The 19,855-nt window shown below is 40.4% G+C and overlaps 1 protein-coding gene across 2 annotated transcripts in view; it reads left to right on the forward strand.

Annotated features, from left to right (window-relative positions):
- Nucleotides 1–19,855, forward strand: part of KIAA1328 (KIAA1328 ortholog) — a 242,659-nt gene that overhangs the window by 15,058 nt on the left and 207,746 nt on the right. For both annotated transcript variants that reach the window (XM_034773571.1, XM_034773570.1), the window contains exon 4: nt 4,127–4,242. In XM_034773571.1, the coding sequence (XP_034629462.1) occupies nt 4,127–4,242 (116 nt within the window). The remainder of the gene's footprint in view (nt 1–4,126; nt 4,243–19,855) is intronic.

Here is a 19,855-nt window from a genome sequence, read left to right on the forward strand (position 1 = left end):
AGAAGATTTCTGTATGTGCATAGCATTGTCACAGAATGTAGAATGCCCTTGCCTGACTCGGCAGATACTGTATAATGGAATTCATGTCCCCAATCAATGAGCGTGAAGGAGCTCAGAATGGAGAGTTTACTGTGCCTATGGGCTAGGGAATAGCCTGAGGATGAAATCCTCCTCCTCTTGCATCTTTATTAAGGGATATGAGGATTCCTAGCTGGGGAAACAGGGTAGCCGAGTCTGAGATATTCATCTGTTTTCTCCGTGTGGTTCACCAAGCATGTGGATTGGGTTGTTGGGCATGGATATCTTGGCTCTAAAACCAGAGATGCTATATGGCAGGGGTCGGCAACCTTTCAGAAGTGGGGTGCCGAATCTTCATTTATTCACTCTAATGTAAGGTTTTGCGTGCCAGTCATACATTTTAATGTTTTTAGACGGTCTCTTTCTATAAGTCTATAACTAAACTATTGTTGTTTGTAAAGTAAATAAGGTTTTTAAAATGTTTAAGAAGCTTCATTTAAAATTAATTAAAATGCAGAGCCCCCCGAACTGGTGGCCAGGACCCAGGCAGGGTGAGTGCCACTGAAAATGAACTTGCGTGCCGCCTTTAGCACGCGTGCCATAGGTTGCCTACCCCTGCTACATGTGGTAGAGAGAAAGAGAGCCTGAAGCACTGGGCTTGGTGCAAGACCTGTGACTGTGAACCAAAGTCGGGCAGTGTATTAAAGCAGATGCTTACAAGTTTACTGTCTGGTACATGAACTTAGCAAAGGTACTGCTAGTATTGCTAAAATACGGCACTCCTAAGAAGTACTAGGCACTGGGTAAGTATGTGAACACATTCCAAAAGGTACCTCCTGACCTAGCACAAGATAAGAGGGTTTGACAGAAGTGATGAATAGACTGTTTCCTGGAGGGCTCCTCAACCCCACCAACATGCTATAAAAAACTCCAGGGCCTAGCTGGTACTGGATGACTGAGGACTCAGTCATTCAGAACCAGCTTCTGGCAGTCAAAGGTTTAGGGTCCCCTTCATTCTGCAAGACCCTTAGTAGAAAATATGCAGGACCTTATGTAGTTGGTAACGTTACCAACTCTGAGCTAAATTTAACAGGTATCTTGAGCAAAGGTTTTTTGAATCCTGTGCCAAGGGGTTTGAATGTAAATTGCACAAGAAGATAGATTGCAGTTGTAGCAGTAAGCCTTGACATTGTTTTATTGGTTTATTGTCTTTGTTCTCAGCCAGTAATAATGCATTTTCTCGTATGAACAATGGCAACAGAGTCCAGAAGCTATGTATATTAGGAGGTGGGATGATAGAAGTGTTGTTGCCCTTTGCAGGTTCAGCTGTCTTTCTGACCCCAGTAAGAAGAAAAGACTGGTGAAAATCCTATTTCAAAACACTACAAACTGAATAAAGTTTTTTTAGTTTGGCAGCAAAGTCCTTCCTAATACCAATAAAAACCATTTGTTATTTCCAAGGGAAGGCAGTACAATAAGTAAATAATAATCTCATTGAGCCTTGTAGGGGATGTGACATAAATCCAGCATAATCTGACAGAGCACTTGTATTCCTTTTCCTTGACTTCCTTTTGCTACCTCTGGTGAGTAATAATGTCTTCTGTATCTAATGTGCTCTTTATGGACTGTCTCTTGCTTTGTGGTACATAAGCATATACTGACACGTATCTTGTGACATCGCTTACTGCTCTGTCATTTAATGCACAAGATACGTGGCAACGTGTATCAAAGAGCACGACTGAACTGCCTGTGCATTGTGCTGTGTGTTAAATACAAAGTGCAGTGCAGCACGTGAACACGATGCAGACAATACAAATAAAAAAAGCACAGAATGTAGAGATGGGCAAAACCCATTAGATTTGGTTCCTACCCTCTTTGGCCTATACAGAATCATTCCCTACAGTGCATTTTCTAATGCTTTGTCCAGTTTGAATACTTCTGTTGTGAATTAGTGTGGCCCTGTGCTCACATCAGTTGGTCCAACCTTTTTTTGGTGTAGCATCACCCTGGCAATTAGCAGATGATCATCGTCCTTTATGTCCCCCCATTGCAAGTGCTGTCACCTTTTTTCTCTTCTGTTCCTTTTTTCATCACCTTTTCTGCTCTCCCCCCCCATTTGTGTGTATAATTGCTTTCCTTTCTATTGTTTGTTCTCTTCTCCTCTCTTGCTTTGTGGTTCCTCCTCCCTGTTTCCTACTTGCCAGAAAGCTACCTGCTCCGTGGAGTGCAGGTATCTACTACTGGCTGTATGGAGCTAGGCCATGTGTGGTACTGCAGCTGAAATGAGTGCTGTAGGTTCAGAAAGAAGCAGCTAATACTGGTGAGCTGCAAAAGCCTGAGCCTAAAGTGATGTTTGCTGCTCCTGTAGCTAGTTGCATTAGAGCTCTCTGTGGGAGCAGGGTTGGATGACAGACATATGTTGACTTTTTCACAGCCATAGGAACAAATATTAATGGGACCTGGGGGTGGATTCAGGGTCATGTAGCTTTCTCCACATTCATTGCATTCCTCCTCTGGTGTGTGCATCCCCCACGTGAACCAGTCTTGTGGTGGATCTAGATTGGTGAACACCATCACTGTGTAGAATTGTGTAGGACAAGAAAATGGGCATAGGCCCTTGGTTGCTGGAATGGTTTGACACCACAGTCATCTCTTGCTATGTATGATATAAAAAACTGCACTTAATGGTTAGCTCTGGAGCCTCAGATTGCCCCACTGTCAAGGTGGTGTACGTACACGGTCAAATCATCCCCTTATACTTTTATTTTCTGGCCTTGGGTTTGGAGAGCAGGGATTTGAGCTTTAGCATCAGCCCTGTCAGTAGCTACTTTTCATTCTGTACAATCTTTGTTTGCGCTATAGTTAAGATGGGGGGTTGGAGCCTGGCAGGTGTCTCCTGGCCATGGCATTCTGCCTCACTCCCACTGTGGATTTTCCTGTTTTGGAGAATGCTGACCCAATCAACATTTTTGTGGCTGCTCCCTGAAATGTTGAAATACCTTCACGCCCCATATTGGTGAGTTAGGATCTACATGGATGACAGAGCCTGTTCCTGATTTCCCTGAAGATCTTGGGACATCAGTGAGTCTGGCAACCTATGTCCCAAGGAACAGGCCCTCCTTCTTGCCCCAAAACTACCTCCAAGTAAAGTAAGCTGAAACGTGGTCAGTTTCTTGGCCTTTCTACACATTGTGATTCGATCCCGTTATCTTCCTCATGGCAGCTGTGGGTCAGAACATTGGTAAAACACTTTGAGATCCTTCAGCGAAAGGAACAACAGAAGTGAAGAGCATTATTTATGTTGTTTATCCGTCTAAAGCAAATAGCATTTTTTGGAGAGCTTTTACAGAGCCAAAGGTTCCAAGCCACATTTTTAGCATCGGTAGTTGTTTGGGGATAGTCTGTGGGTAATAATCTTCAACCTACATGATGCCAGAATAATTTGGGTGTTTTCCCCTTCTCTTTGGAGTTCGCTTTGAAATGAAAAATAAAGTATCATTGCAAACCTTGCTTATGTTGTCATGTTTTAATTGCTGTCCAGTTATTTATACCAAGCAACAACATACAAGGCCTCAGGGCCAAGACAAAAGCAATTGCTCATGTATTAATACCTAAACATTTGGCCGAAGAAAATCTGGTGTCTATAAAACTTTTTATTTGGTGAAAAGATGTGCAAACAAACAATGGAAATATGTTCTTAAACTCTTTCTGTCTTGGGCCCTGATCCTACAACTGGATCTGTATGGGTAGGCTCTTTACTCTTGGATGCACCTCAGTATGGCTTCATTACGGCCACAAGGGTCAGTCTGCACAGATCTAATTGCACAAAGCTTTGGGTCCTTGTTTGGTAGTTTACATGCAGCCCTCTTCCCCGCCCCTCCATGAGACTAACCTACTTGAAAAGTTTTCTTGTATAAAGTCACATGTATATTTCACTTCAAAGTTGGGGGAAATTGCCCGATGGAGGCCTAAATTGGTTACGGGCGGAGGAGGTGGATTGGTGACGGATAAAGTTTCCCTGGAAAGATTGGAAATTAGGCACTGTGGTCGTGGTCATGTATTTTATTTTGCTCTGACAGGGCCATTGGTCTCTCTCTAATTGTTTCAGGGTAAGTGAGGAAAAGGAAGAGACAGAGGAGCGACTGAGAGCAGAACAGGAGTCATTTGAGAAGAAGATCAGACAACTAGAGGAGCAGAATGAACTTATCATCAAGGAAAGGGAAGATATCCTTTTTAAAAAAAAAACACAATGTGTGGTGGGATTCACTGTCTGAAATAACAAGTGAACTGCAGAGAAATAATTGTTCTAATTTATAGCAGGGAATAAATCTGCATGTGCTGCCATTCAAAAGCAATCAGAGATGACTTGTCAGCATGTGCTGCTGGTTCGTTTGAGCTTGAAACTGCCATCCAGCTGTTCCTGTGATGTTATTTTGCTATGAAATAGATATTTGTCAACTACAAACAACAATAAGGAGTTTATACATTAAAATATGGTTATAGATTTTTTCACTTAATCCTGTTAGAGGGTTATAATTGAGGGCTAAAGCTCCTTTCATATGACTTTCCACTACTTTCAGTGTCCAGAGACAGAAGAGACAGACACTGAAGGCATTAAAATAAAATAAACCTTAAGATCAGGGGTTTGGCCAGCTCACACTGGCAGAGGTTCACAAAGCAGTATTAATGGAAACGAACATCTTAAAAAAAGAGTAATGGATCCAAATTATGCAGTTTAGACCTATATTAAAAATTGAAAAACCCATTTGGGTCCCAATGCTGGACTGTGATCTCCACAGATCCGGGCACTGGGGTCTGCCTGCATGGATCAGATTGCAGGATCAGGGCCTTGGTTTATAACTAGATTGAGCATACAGGGGACATCTGAAATACGTTGGAGCCTTGGCCTGTCTTGTATTCCATCGCCCAAATCCTCGTTCTTACACGTCTGCCTTTCTACTTTAAACCTTCAGATGGCTAATGAACAATCCCAACAGGGAACACAGGAGAGGGTTTGATTAATTCAGTGGCATTAATTTTGATAAGAGACTGTTCTCTGTACTGCTGAATGACATACAGGCTGACAAGATTTGCTGACTCTGATGTAGCTGCTGAGAAAGATCAAGACACGTGTTTGTGCCACAAAATACAACAAATTTGCAAAGACTATTCTAACTTCAGACTTGGCTGCAGTGGGACCACGGTTTGTACTTTTGCACTGATTTCAGTAGGGTCAGGATTTTGTGATAGTGTTCTAGTTCTTGGGTCTTAATGTGCTTATGAATTTAAGTGAGATTCACGCTCTGGGGGAATATTACCTGTATTGGTGAATATGTACATGTAACTTCCATTAATGCTAATGACTTTTAGTCATTGGGAAGGAAATATACTCCCCCACCCCTTTTTAAAAAAAAACAAAAACCTTTATCAGAAATGGATTGTTCAATCATAAACATCTTTTCCAGGAGAAGTCTGGCAAAGATGGCAGACTGTTAATATATGCAGTTTTACACTATATAAAACTATAAAACCATAAAACCTATGAACATAAAACAAGGATATAATTTAAAACAATATAATTTTAACTATGGGAACAGTTATCCATCATACATGAATGATTTAAAATCTTCCACATAACTCCGATCAGTTAATTTCATACCTCTTGAAGTCTGTTCCAGTGCCTAGGAGCTGCATAAAAGACTTACTGAAGTTGAATACAAATTCTTGTTATTTGACAAGTAAAGCGATACCACTTCAAGTTCTGTTCAAATGCACGGGGAATTTATTTGCATAGATGATACCAGTAATATAATAATTTAAAGAGAACCTCTGAAGGCTGGTAGACTCAAAATTTGACCTACCTTGTTCTTTTTTAGAAAACTTAATGTAATTAACTCTGTACTAACAAACCATTGTATTCAGTTGAGCACTTAGAAGTGCCCTACAATAGCAAGCTAATCTCTCTAGTCTGTTAGAGGCAAATATCAAACCTAGTTTCAGCCTTCCCTGGGGTTAATTTGAATATCAGAAAGAAACTACTGTGGAACTTATACATTATCTTGGCTTTCTCTTTATAGAGAAATGTCTTTATTTTCTTAGAATCAATAACTAGTTCAATGAGGATGCACTTTACTGTGTACTAAATGGCTCAATTCTAAGGTGTAGAAGTTCAGAGGGAGTTCTGGAGGACCAGGCTGTCCGAACACTGGTGCGTAAATGAGCCAGATTCTATTTTGACTCAGGATTGTATGCAAGAAGCTGAAGGGGAATTCACACTGAATTACACAGAATTATTGAGTTACACAGAATTTTGTATTGGGTTTTGAGCAGTTTCTCAGAATAGGGAGAAATGGACTTATGTCTTTATTAGAATCGGGTTCGAACCAATCTCATGACTGACCACTACTATTTGGTTAGAGAACTATACAAATCAAAACCTTTGAAAACATGAGACTAAAAGCTTTTTCTACATACACCGGTACCTTGATATAACACGAATTCGGATATAACACGGTAAAGCAGTGCTCCGGAGGGGCGGGGCTGCGCACTCCAGAGGATCAAAGCAAGTTCAATATAATGCGGTTTCACCTATAACGCGGTAAGATTTTTTGGCTCCCGAGGACAGCGTTATATCGAGGTAGAGGTGTACTTAGTGGCCAAGGCTTGAAAACACATTTCAGTTGAGTACTTTCCATTGGTGAATAAAATTGAATAGATGACAGCCCTGCCCAGTTCTCTCTCTGAATCATTGGCAGAGTAAGACATAAAGTTCGCAATCATAAGAGGGCAAATATTGTAGTCAGGGCTGGTAGCACCACCTATTTTTAAGGTGGTCTGACACTACCCATTATTAAACCCTCCTTTCAGTTGCTTATAGCTTTGCCAAACTCTCTTTCTTTCTTTTCCTTCCAAAAGCTGGGGAGGAGGTGGCCTCATTTCCCCACTAAGACACTGCTCCTGGCCCAGTTGGGGAACATTTCCTCTCCCCTGATCTTTGAGACTTGGTTGTAATCTTTTAGATAGAAGTCTGATAAATGTTCAAGTCCTATGAAGCAGATACTTGCTATCAGTAATTTAGGGCCCAAATATGACCTACTTCCAGACACTGGGGAGATAGCCTCTGTATTATAAATATCTTTTTAAAGACTACTATTTCTCCTATAGCGATGCGCACCTTTGAAAAATGTACAATAATAATTCTGTCATTAAGAAATAAGTGGCACTATTATTGCAAGACTTATTAAACCAATGTTTGTTGCTCTGTGGCCTCTCCTGCTGGCTCAGCTGCAGCAGATAAAATTTGCTTTGTCTTCTCATGATGCTAAGGCATAAACATGGAGGCAAACCAACTTCAAGATTTTTGTGAGGGTGAGGATTGGAATCAACATTCCTCAGTTGTGGGGGGGGATGAGGAAGAACCTTTGTATAATGAAACTTCTTCTGGTTCTAGACTGTAGGAAGAAAATTTGTTTGACAATAACTCTTATTCCCAGCTCAAATGATCAGTGTTTGGAGGAAAAAAATGGTTTCTTAGTGGATGTTAAGTTTCCAGACTGAATTACTCCTTTCCATTTCTCCTTTTATTTAAAATATTTTTTGCCCATCAACCCTAGAGACCTCTGTTAAATTTTTTACATTGGGAGTGTACCTGGATTTTTTTACATCTCTCAAATTATGTCAGAATATGATCTGTTGATTTGAAGCAGCAGTCAAGTTTAGATAACAAATCCTTGTCAATATTAATTCAGCTAATCTAAGACTTCTCTCTAGTGCTGTGTGTGTGTATGGTTTTTAACACTAACTGCTTAAGGCTATTTTTTCTTACTGACTGGTTTCACTGAAGTTTAACAAGTACTTTACTATCAGTATTACATTGTTATAGAAACATTCTTTTAGGAAAGGTGAGATTCTACAATATTAACTTGCTCAAAGGATGAATAGATTCGCTTCTTATGTGGTATCATCTGAAAAACTTTTAATGAAATAAGGTTTCTAATATAATCACAAAACTATGCATTTCTATAGCTCTCGTGTGAAAAAAACTAAATTATCTGCCCAATACCTCCGGAATGTAGGATTAGCAATTTTCCAAAGGAACATCCTAAAGAAGTTAAGTGACTTGCTCAATGCCATTCACTTAGTTGGTGGGAAGAGCAAAAATCGGTGTTGAGGATTTTCTGATCCCACCCTGTGTTGTGCTTCTCTAAATCTCATAGATTCCGCCTTCATTTTTATGATAAAAGGAAAATAAATTGACTTTTATCCTCCATTTCCCCAGTCCTGTTTCGGATGATCCCATATAGAGAATTGTGCATTGCTGCCAACCAAGAAACAGAGGATAATAAAGATGGAGCCCTTACACAGAAGCCTCTGCCAACCCACATAATTTTTTTGTGTTTTGGGGCCTAGTTATCAGATATTTGTGCATGCAATTGCATTCCTAATTTGCATGCTCTGTGACTGCTACAGGAAATGGTCAGAGATGCACATGACTGTTTGAAATTACCTGATTTGAGTGCACAGCTGTGATAAGTGCACATGCGAATAAGCTGTGCAAGTTTGCACATGCCTCTGACAGTCATGTCCTCTATCTCTCCTTCCTAAAGTTCATACCTAAGTTCTATTGCATGTCTCTTTTCCCCCACTCTGTCTGGCCTTTCAGGAAAGAGATGAAAGGCAAGAAGGAAAAGACCTGAAACAGAAGAGGGACTGGTTTTTGCTGGAGTTCACTGGGGGCTGCTGGGTACTCAGCACTTCTGAAAGTCAGGCTGCTTATTTATGTATCAAATAAGGAGTTAGAAACCTAACTTCAGGCATCAATTTTTGAAAATCTTGGCCTTTGGCTGTAACTTTAACTGTCCGGCATTCAAAAGAAATCTCTAATATTGGACCTCACCCTAACATGAATCACTTTTTTGAGCTATGTTACAGAGCTTATTTGATAAATGGATGCATTTTCAGCATTTCAGAGTGAATTTCCCCCACTGGTTATTAGAAATTCTTTAAAGAGAGGTATCTCAGAGAAAAACCTGATGTCAAGGTTTTTGTTACTCTTTGTCTAGATTTAATAATACTGAAGTTCAAATCCACTGTTGCAGAATGACTGGAAATTAATAACTTTTCCCTCATTTCTGTTTTTCAGTTTAAGGGAACCGAGTAGCCATAGCTTATACAGTTCAGTGCTGATTGATATATTTTTTTTGGTTTCCTTGTTTTCTAATGTATGGATACATGCTACAGTGATATAAGGTGTTTGATGATGAGAAGATGATGCGGGGGGGGGGGGGAGGGAGAGCAGAAACAATGACAAATTAGTAACTCCGCATTCTCTATCATTCATAGTGCCTCGGTCTTTGAAGGTCCTTCCCTTAGTGATGATATTGGCTTGCCACTAGTAAATATTTCCAAGCAACCATTATGGTCTATTGGATAAAAGCTCAGCGTATTAAAAAGTCCCTGAATATTTATATGCTAGACCGTAATGGCAGCACCAGTTAAATAATATATATATTTAGGAACTTGTTATACGTATTTAGGAACTTGTTAAACATATAAGAATCAGTCAAGGACTACTGGGTAAATAATACGTTTTGAAATTTTTATGAACTCCTAAACTAACACCAGGCACAACCTACGTTAAAATAAGTGTTTAAACATATCAAAGCCTGTAAATTCATTTAAAGCTGAATGTTTGGTCTTAATTAAACCCCTCTTGCTGATAGACTGCAAATAAATGCTTTAGAACAAAAGGTGATCACGTTGTCTGTCACTGGTGTTGCAATGTTTAGGATTAACCAGGGAGTTTAAAGTCTGACTATCAGCTTTAACTATGTATAAATCAGAATTTTTAGAGTAAAATTTCAAAGCCTTAGTCAAAAAACACCCTGTTGAAATCTGTGGGAGCTTTGTTAATGTTCCAGGTACAGATTTTGTCTGTGTGATTTGCCTTTTAAATTTATGGGTAAGGGTATGGTTTTGGGAAGAGAGAAACTGAGCTGATGGCTTTGGGATTCAGACTGAAATTTTTGGGACAGTTTTGCTGGCTGTCTTCCAATGCAGGAGGAGGAATCCTCCCTCATACAAAAGCCATGGCATGAGACTTCATGGAGTCTGCCTTGGCAAATGATGACTGCTGATTGCTTTTTAACACTGGCCCCAGAGTTCTGACAGATTTCAGGCAATTCGTATATTAAGGTGATCCTTGAAGCTGACACTAGACTATGTTTGAGCCACTGTTTCGATGGCTGAAGACAATGAGTCATCATCCTGTAGTCATTGGTAGCAGCCCACAGGCTGTATAGTACTCTTCAGATGATATACCAGGAATCTGTCTTCATGCTGGGAGCTGAGTTGCATCTTGCACAGGTGTAATATTCACCTACTCCAGCCATTTTTGATCCTGAACGAAAAGCAAGATCCAGAGTGCGCCCATCTATAGATAAAAGCAGCAAAGAGTCCTGTGGCACCTTATAGACTACCAGACATATAGAAGCAGGAGCTTTCGTGGGTGAATACCCACTTCTTCAGATGCATGTGGGATCCACGAAAGCTCCTGCTCCTATATGTCTGTTAGTCTATAAGGTGCCACAGGACTCTTTGCTGCTTTTACAGATCCAGACTAACACAGCTACCCCTTTGATACTTGACATCTATAGATATTGTCTGAAATCATCTGAGATAGACCCTTTGCTGTCAGGGCAGCAGTGAGATCCCAAGTCCTGTGCAGTCACCCTAAAGAATAAGCCTACATAGGTCAGATAAACTCATTCCACTCTGGAAAACCTTATCCACTGAAGTATACAAACTAACCATGCTACTTACCTGGGTGGATTGTTCCAACTATTCTTTTAATGTTGCTGAACCTTTTCAGGTGAAACATTGCTAGATTTAGAGCTGTGAGCTCCCAGAACATCTTTTTTGAGTTACATTCTACTTGGTAACACTTGGACCCACATGAAAACAGAGATTGAGGCCTCCTAAAAGGAGGCACAAATGGTAAATGAGATTGTTAATTGTTGAAGTCTGTACTGTAACAAATTGACTAGAAATGTGGATTTAGAGAGATTGACGTACTTTATTGTTCCAAACTCAATAAATTCCCTGTCTGCTTTAGGTCCTCAGTTGTAATGATCACTAGGCTGACTCTGCTATTGGTGTTGCAGTCTCCCTGAACTATTTTGGAAAGTTTAAACATTTCTTACATGATTAAATGCACTTTCAATAAATCAATCCCATAATAATTGTTGTTCAGGAGAGTTCATTATTCAGTTTAGTGTTTTAAATTACTGTTCTTCTTTAAAGGAGTCTTCTGACGTAATGGCTTCAGCTAAATCCATTTGCCATACTCTGGCTTGTAATTACTTTAGATTTGAAGAATAAAATGAATGGCTTTATTATTAATCAGTAGCGATTTTGTCTTACTGTTTTTAACCTTAGAATGGCCTTTGCTTGTGAAATAGTTTTAATGGCCTAGATGACAAAACACTTCCCCCCTCTCCCTTAGGACAGAGGGGTTCAGTGAAAGCAATGAGATCTGTTTTTTCCCCAACATTTGTCATAGTGATCGTAATTGTTACCGTGCGTGTTAGCCTTACGGGGTGAACAAATTAGTTTGCTATTGTATGCTGTCATCCTCTTGGTCTCTCTCAGTGCCTTCTTGTCTGGTCTTTTGTCTTTTAAATTGTAAGTTCCTCAGGACAGGAACCGCCTCTCTCTGTCTTTACAGTGGAGAGAACATTGTCTGAAATGAATTGTAATATTTATTTAACTTTGATCGAGTGGACAGTGTGATCTGCCTGTACTCAAGGATAATCTTGTTCCCTGTTAGCTCATGTCAGATGAAAAGAATGAGGGCTTGTGTATATGGCGATTTTAAGCACACTAAACTTGGGTGTAAATCTACAATGCTCTAGTTTGTTGTGCAACTGTGGACCCTGCTACCATGTACTAAAAGATCTGTAGTATGCTTTTACCTACCACTCTTTGAAGGTCCACACAGCAAGCTAGTGTGCTCTAGATTTACACCCCACCTTGCTGCGTACTAACTTAACTTACCAAGTTTTCTTTTCTCTTTCTACAGTGTAGGATTCTACAGTTCAGTCTGTAGTCTTGTTGACTTTGCACTTATGGTGAGAGGTCCATAGCCTATACAGCCACCTTTGGTACTAGAATGCAGCTTTGAACACAGGTGAATTGCTCTGCTAGCATAAAGCACCATTTGATTTCAGTGGGGCTCTGCGTGGGCGCAGCAGTCCTTTCACATACAGTAATTTGTAGGGCTGGGATCTTGTTCAGTGTCTGGCCTTAATTTTAAATAGCGAGAGGCAATACAAACTAATGGGAAGACATTTCCAGCTTTGATGTGCTTATTACCGTCTAGTGGGTGCCAGAATATCTAATTTTCTGAGGATGCTTGGAAAACAAAGAGGGGATAATTGTGAAATGTTAGACACTGGATAAATCTCGGCTTTTAATTTCCAGAGGGGTTCTATAGCTTACCCCTTGCTATGCTGACATTACTTTGTTTCCAGCTAAAATTGTGGTGTTTTGAACAAGAAAGTCAACCAGTTTTTGAAAAACATTAGGGAAATAGAGCAACCAACCAAAGAAAAATACACCGTGTTCCTGAGAAGTCTTAATTCCAGTGTTCTCCAGGAGGTCATTAAAAGTATAAATGTAAAACTCTGGGTGGAATTTACCCAGGCAGAAGAGTATCTCAGAACTCTACCATCTGTGCCCTTGCCACTTAATTCTGTTTTCATTACACCTTCATGTTTTGGCTTTGAAAATAATAATTTTTCTTTCCATGTCCGTGTTTTTCAACTAACATACTAGAGCAAATTTCAGTTTTTAAAAATGCCTTTTTAATAGTGAAAATCTTTTTTTATTGGTGGTAACACAGCTGTTTGCATTGTAAATATGTCAAAAGTTTTACATAAGGTTAGCCCTTCTTGGGACAAAAAAATCCCCCAAGGTTATAGCACAGGGAGTACAGTTGTAATAATAAAGATTACGTTGCTGATAAGTTCCCCTCAAGGCCCCATGATGGTAATACCCCTATATTTTGTCTTTAAAGAAAACCGCTGAGAGGCAATAATTTTTTTTGTATGTGTCCCATTTTCATTAATGCATGGTAATTGATGGAGTTGCAGTGACTTGTAACAGTAATGAGTTCTAAACATAAGAATGCACTCCTTTCTAATAAGTGAGCACTGCTGGGGTTTAAAAGCATACTAAATCAGTTGCTTTAGTATGAATTTATTAGTTTTTTTCAGCATTAGCTTTAATAGTAGTTATTTACATAAGCGTACATCCCATTAACTGCCATCAGGGCTGGAAAACATGCTGAACTGTTCATATTTTCATATAATTATTGAACATAATGGTTTCATTTGCATTTCTAAACAGTGATGTTTCTGTCAGGCTTGGAAATAGTGTCTTTACGCAGTCCCTATTTCACATCCACTTATTTGACATCGTTAAATTTTATGCTAATGTGCTTCCCTAGAATATCATCAGTAGGACAGATGCTTGTGCTTTAATATACAAATCAGAGATGCTTTTCCCTCCCCCTTCCCTGAAGTGCAAAGGAAATAAAAAAAAGCATATCTGCACTTTTTAGATATAGTTTGTCTCACTCTAAATAGCTGTATGAAGTAAAACTTCATTCTCAACCTTAGCAGTCACTCTAAAATGTTTTTACAAATACCTTACTTAGGGTGGGGAATTGCATTTTCCTCATGGAGGAGCTAGTACCCACGAAGGGGACTACTTTGTATATCAACTCACCTTTGATGTATAAAGCAAGTTATCAATTTAAACAAACTTCACCAGGCCTTGGATTTACTTTCTTAATAATTGACCACCATTGAACAGAGGCTGCAGGATTGGAGACGATGTCAGTTTCTGGAGAGAAGACCAGACAACTGAAATGTCCACGGAATCCTCTCATCAATTTGTTAGGTTTTTTTAAAACACAAAGTTGTCATAATCCTGTAGGTGTCGGTGAAATCACCAGTTTAAGGGCTGTGGCTAATTAAAATTACCCTTTATTCTGTATTCCATTATTGGTGTCACATGTTTACACAAGAAAAGTTCCTGCCCCAAAGAGCATTGGGTCAAGCCCAAAGTTAAGACAGTAAAAGCAGGCGAAGATAACCGTGTAGGCAGGCTAGTGCCAATAATAACTAAATGATGAGAGGGGCGTTTCAGAGTAAAAGATCACTCTTTTTATTTTACTCTTTTAAAAACAAAACAAAACACTCCATATTTGTTCCCTCTGAACTCCCTTCCTCTACCTCTGCACTGACTGTGGGTCTAGAAATCAGGCTTCTGAAAGATGATGGCAGGTGCTCTTTGGTACAGCCATAGTGTTTAGTTATGTTGATAGGAACAAATAAGCATTCAGCTATGCAGGGTATTGCTAGGAGGCAGTGTGGCGTCATGGAATGAGCATAGGAGTGGGAACTAGCAACTCCTGAATTCCATTTCAAGCTGTGTCACTAAGTTATTGGTGTGACACTGGGCAATTTAATTCACTTCCTTCTTCCACAGATGTGGATAGTATTACCTACTTTCCAGGGCACAGTGATGATTAATATTTGTATATTATTCTTATTCAGTGCTGGTTCTTAACAAATCACGTGCTAGGCCCTATACAGTACACACGCAAAGAAATTCCAAAGCCCCCAAAAACTCAAACAAAAAAGCTAGGATTCAGGGAAGATCAAAGAAGAGAATACATCAAACAGATTTGTCCTTATCCTTGTTTTTTATACAAAACGGTCTCCCTTCTTGTGGATATTGTGGAAGAAGTGTTTCTCAAGGAAGGAACTGAACACCGATGGGGTGGTGGGTTGGTGAACTGGAAGGGAAGAGGTATTTTATGTGTAAGGAGTCATGTGGGCAAACTATGATGGTTATAGTGGGTGACATACACTGGTTCTGGACTTGGGAGAAAGTCTACTATTTATATACAGTGAATAACTTGCTGGTTGCTGTGCAGACAAGCATGGAGACAAGAGCCCTTTCTGGAAGTGCTCGCAATATAGGCCCTGATTCTGTAAAGGGATCTGAGCACTCCAACCATGCTAAGTACTGTGGCAACTGTTTTTTGGCAGCATAAAAGTACAGTTAGGAAAAAAAAGAAAAGAAAACCCAAAATACTAATCCATTTCAGTTCTGTTCTTTTCACACTATCCTCAAAATAGACTTCCAAAGAACCCCCGATTCTGAGCTGCAAATCAAGTAACGACTCTTTTGAGCTAACAGTTGCAGCCAGTTTATTAGAGCTGGCTCTTTGGAGCCCAGATACTTCTGTTTAAGCTTTGGTTCCAGAATTAAAGTCAGATCATCCTACCAAGTGGGCTGTACATTGACAAGTTTAGCTGTTAGTTTCAGCTAGAGTACTGGGAAGTGTGAAGAGGGCATTTGCAGCATGCAAAAGAGACTGTAGAACTGCAGAGATTCTGAGCTGACCTGTTGTCAATTTATCATTTTAATCCTGGAAAAAGGGCTCTAGGTAATTGGCAAGTATCCTTATTTTAATATGCAGCCATAAAAAGGTAAAGTACTATGATTTTTAAGATCAGAAGATTAACATTTTGTCTTAAATAAAATATGATTAACTGGCACAGAATTAAAAGTAATAGAACTGAAATATTCAAACTATGACTCCAAGGTGTCAGATTGTGCATAAGTGTGACAGTTTAACTGCTAAAGTGATTTAAAAATGAACTAGCTGAAGAATGTATATACCGAGTATTGAGAATAAAACATTATAGAACAATCACAGCTATCAAAACTCACTCAAACACTCCCATTTTTAAAAGCCAGGGAATCAAAAGGGAAGGCTGTCCACATGGGGCTGCAGCCTGTCTGTGCTAATGCAGGTGCAGAAAAAACGAAAGTTGGTATGCTGTGTTGTCATCCCACACTATGATTTTAAGCCAGCCAGATGATTTTTATGCTTGGGCTTAATTGCCAAGCCGAAACTACTCTCTCATTCATCTACCTCCAGCAAAGGGAAAAAATGACTACCCCAGTAACTCTCATCTTCTTTCTACGGTCTGCAGCAAGGGAGGCTTCCCATTGTCCCAATACTGCTTCATTTCTGGTAGATGGGTGTGCACATGGAGAGATGAAGCCACACGCTTGTTAGCTGATGTTTATATAAGATGTACAGCTCTACTGTGAAATTTGATTCTGTAAAAATGGCATTGTAGGGTTGCATGTTCATCACTCGTGGATTTCAATCTGTAATGTGCTTTTCTTACAAGTAAAAATAGGTTTTCTAACTACTACTCTTGAAAACTGAACCTGGACTCTGAAAAGACCAGCTGTCTTCTCATGAATGGCTGGAGATAAGGTTCTGCAGTCCCAATTAGGAATTCAAGAAAACCTGTGTGATTTATTTTCAGTGGGTTTGTACAGGTGTAAGTTATTGAAGCTTAGCAAGCAATTCTGGTGGTGCACAATACATCTCACATGTCCTCTTAACTGCCTATGTAACCTATGCCTGCTTGGTTTGGCACTCTGTTCTGTTCTAGGGGTGATTAGACCAGCTGGAGATTGATGACCTGCTACAGGCTTGGCTAAGAGAGAAGTGTCTCTTGGCTCAGGCAGATTTAAAGATCATAACTCCTGCTTTACAATCCAGAGGTCCCAGGGTTTATCCCAGCTGCTGACATCTAGAGTCTGTCAGCATTTGGGGGCAGGGTTTGTCCAGGATTTCAACAGGGGCATCTCTAAAGCTTAGGATGTATATGTAATCCATGCTTGTTTGATGTGGCAGTCTTCCCCCCTCTAGTGGTGACTAGACCAACTATCAATTGATGAGCCCACGGGACAGCCTTATTTAAGAGAAGAAGAAGTATGCATCCGAAGAAGTGGGCTGTAGTCCACGAAAGCTTATGCTTTAAATTTGTTAGTCTCTAAGGTGCCACAAGTACTCCTGTTCTTTTTGCGGATACAGACTAACACGGCTGCTACTCTGAAACCTGTCATTATTTAAGAGAGCTGCCTTAGCTCAGGTAGTAGAGGTTCATGTATTAAGCTTCAGAGGTGCCAGGTTTGATCCCAGCCTGGACTGGACAGCCAGGATGGACTGACAGACCATTGTCCTAAAATGAGTTTAAAAAAAAAAGTAGTAAACGTGGTTGGTAGTCACTATCACCAGCAGGTCTGAGTTTGAATACAGACAAGGAAGAGATCAGTTGGGTAGGAAGTTTCTGTTTTTACATAGTCACATCTCAGGATAGAACTATGTCAGTGATTATCTAAAGTGATTATCTGAATAGGGCCCTACCAAATTCATGGTCCTTTGGGTAAATTTCATGGTTATAGGATTTTAAAAATCTTAAATTTCATGGTTTCATATACATCTCTACCCCGATATAATGCGACTCGGTATAATATGAATTTGGATATAACGCGGTAAAGCAGTGCTCTGGGGGGGCGGAGCTGCGCGCTCCGGCAGATCAAAGCAAGTTCGATATAACACGGTTTCACCTATAATGCGGTAAGATTTTTTTGACTCCCGAGGACAGCGTTATATCTGGGTAGAGGTGTATTTAAATCTGAAATTTCATGGTGTTGTAACTGTGGGTGTCCTGACCCAAAATGTAGCTGTATGTGGTGGGAGGGTATCGCAAAGCTAGTATAGGGGTGTCATGATATTCTCACCCTTACTTCTGTGCTGCTGCTGGTGGCAGCTCTGCCTTCAGAGCTGGGCAGCTAGAGAGCAGCGGCTGCTGGCCAGGAGCCCAGCTTTGCAGGCAGTGCAGAAGTAAGCGTGGCAATACATTGACCCCCTTTACAATAGCCAGATTTCATGGTCTGTGATGCGTTTTTCATAGCCATGAATTTGGTAGGGCCCTAGTTATGAACAGAGGAGTTAAGGTCCTAAGGGGGCATGAACTTTTCCAGTTATGCTTGAGTTCTTTCTTTGTTTTAGGTTTCACATCTCAGGAGAGAGATCTCTCTCCTGTTTATTCTAAATATTATCCCATAAATATTATTTTTAGCCACATCGGGCATAATTTTCAAAAGCACTGAAGTGACTTATTCTCCTAAGTTTCCATTGATTTTAATAGGCACTTAAGCTCCTAAGTCACTTCGGTGCTTTTGAAAATTTTACACGTCTCTTAACATTTCGGAATAAAACTCAAGTGAATGTGGCTCTGATGTCCAGCTGTCACTTCAGGTATCTGTAGATGTTCCGTGAGGCCTTGCTGCTCTGTTCCAATGCAAGTAGACATATTAAACTTGCCAAGGCTCTGTGTGTTACCCCATCATTGGACGGTGGCTTATAGTTAGTTTTTGTTGTTGTGATGGTTTGGGAATCTATGTACAGTTTATGAATTTCAATTGATTTTATGAACTCATGTACTCTGTGTATAACCTTCAGTGTGTATTGAATCAGCCATTTTCAAGGACCATGTCATGCCCTGTCTGGAAGCAGCTGTAGGGCAACCAGAGAAGTGTTGACATGGAATGACTTTGCACTGGTAAAAGAATAAATATGCTAAAGAGATTGGCCAAGCTAAAGGAAGCTAGTTCTCCCAGGTTGTCTGTAGGGTTGGGAGTTGGAATAGTGGAAATTCCGCAGCAGAGGAGGAGAACAAATTAAGAGGCTGCTGTTAAAAATATATATATACATGCTTTCTGAGCTACGGCAACCATTTGACTACTGGACCTGAACAAGCTGGAGTAAGCTTGCTACAGGGGCAGAGAGAGAGAGAGAGAACTTGAAGGCTGAGCAGGAGGAAAAGGATCTTGGGACTCTGGAAGGACTGGCCAAAAACCCAAAGGGCTCTTCGAGTGGTGAGGACACTGGAAGGAGGTTTTGAATGGATCTCTTTATTCATAGAGAAAGCAGAGACAGTGACTGTGTGTAGGAAGTTGATTTCCTTTGAGGGGTTAAATTGTAAACCAGAGTAGAATGGAACTCTGGGAAAGTGTGTGCTTAGTTTACTATGGAGCGTTGGAGAGTTCAGTACTGGTCTCGGGGCCTATGGCAGCTGAACCATGGAGGTCCCACTTCTGAGAAGGAGTACCAGACTGGGATTCTGCACTCTAGGAGTGAACCTGAGAAGCTAGAGACTGCCTGGACCCTGCTCAGATTTAGTGGATTTAGAAGTACACCATATCCAGCATCTGGATCCAAATATAGCAATGTGGTGAGTGTCTTCAGGGAGAGCTTGACTAGGTCTGTGATGTGGTCCTAATTTCTTGCTTTTCTGTTCCCTTTTGCTGTGCAACCACCAGATTGATCCCACAGTCATATTTATGAAAGTTTTGGGGGGAGTGATTTGGTCCTCCTTTTCCCCAGGGTCTCTAGCTGGTTTGGAAAAGGTCAGTTACATCAGGGGTAGGTTGAAGTTCCAATCAAACCATGGTATGCTTTAGAAGGGGTTTTAGCATTTCTTCTTTGCAGGAGGTGTCAGATATCTTGGTTAGGAATCCAATATGCTTTCACTTCTGTTTTAGTCAAGAAGGGCTTGGGGCAGAGTTGCAGGTGGTGGCTTGGTTTTGCTGTAGTGCTTCTAAGACATCACGTTGGGTGAATGGTCTGAATTCAGAGAAGGAAGATATATTGTTGGACCTATGTTTATCGTATGGTTTCTGGTGTCTCAAGTCAACCACTGATGTTGCTACCTGCCAATGGTTTCCTGGCAGTAAGAATCTTGCTCCTGAAGAGAACAGGATCAAGCCAGTCAGAAGCCTGGGCTACTGTGCAGGTATGGGATATTTTTCATTGTATGCATTTAGCAAATCATTGTGTTCTACCAAATTATATGTTAAGATCTTTGAGGCAGAGACAAGTCTTTCCATGAGT

Source organism: Trachemys scripta, chromosome 6 (assembly GCF_013100865.1).
Source record: "Trachemys scripta elegans isolate TJP31775 chromosome 6, CAS_Tse_1.0, whole genome shotgun sequence".
In the NCBI taxonomy this organism is placed as follows: domain Eukaryota; kingdom Metazoa; phylum Chordata; order Testudines; family Emydidae; genus Trachemys; species Trachemys scripta.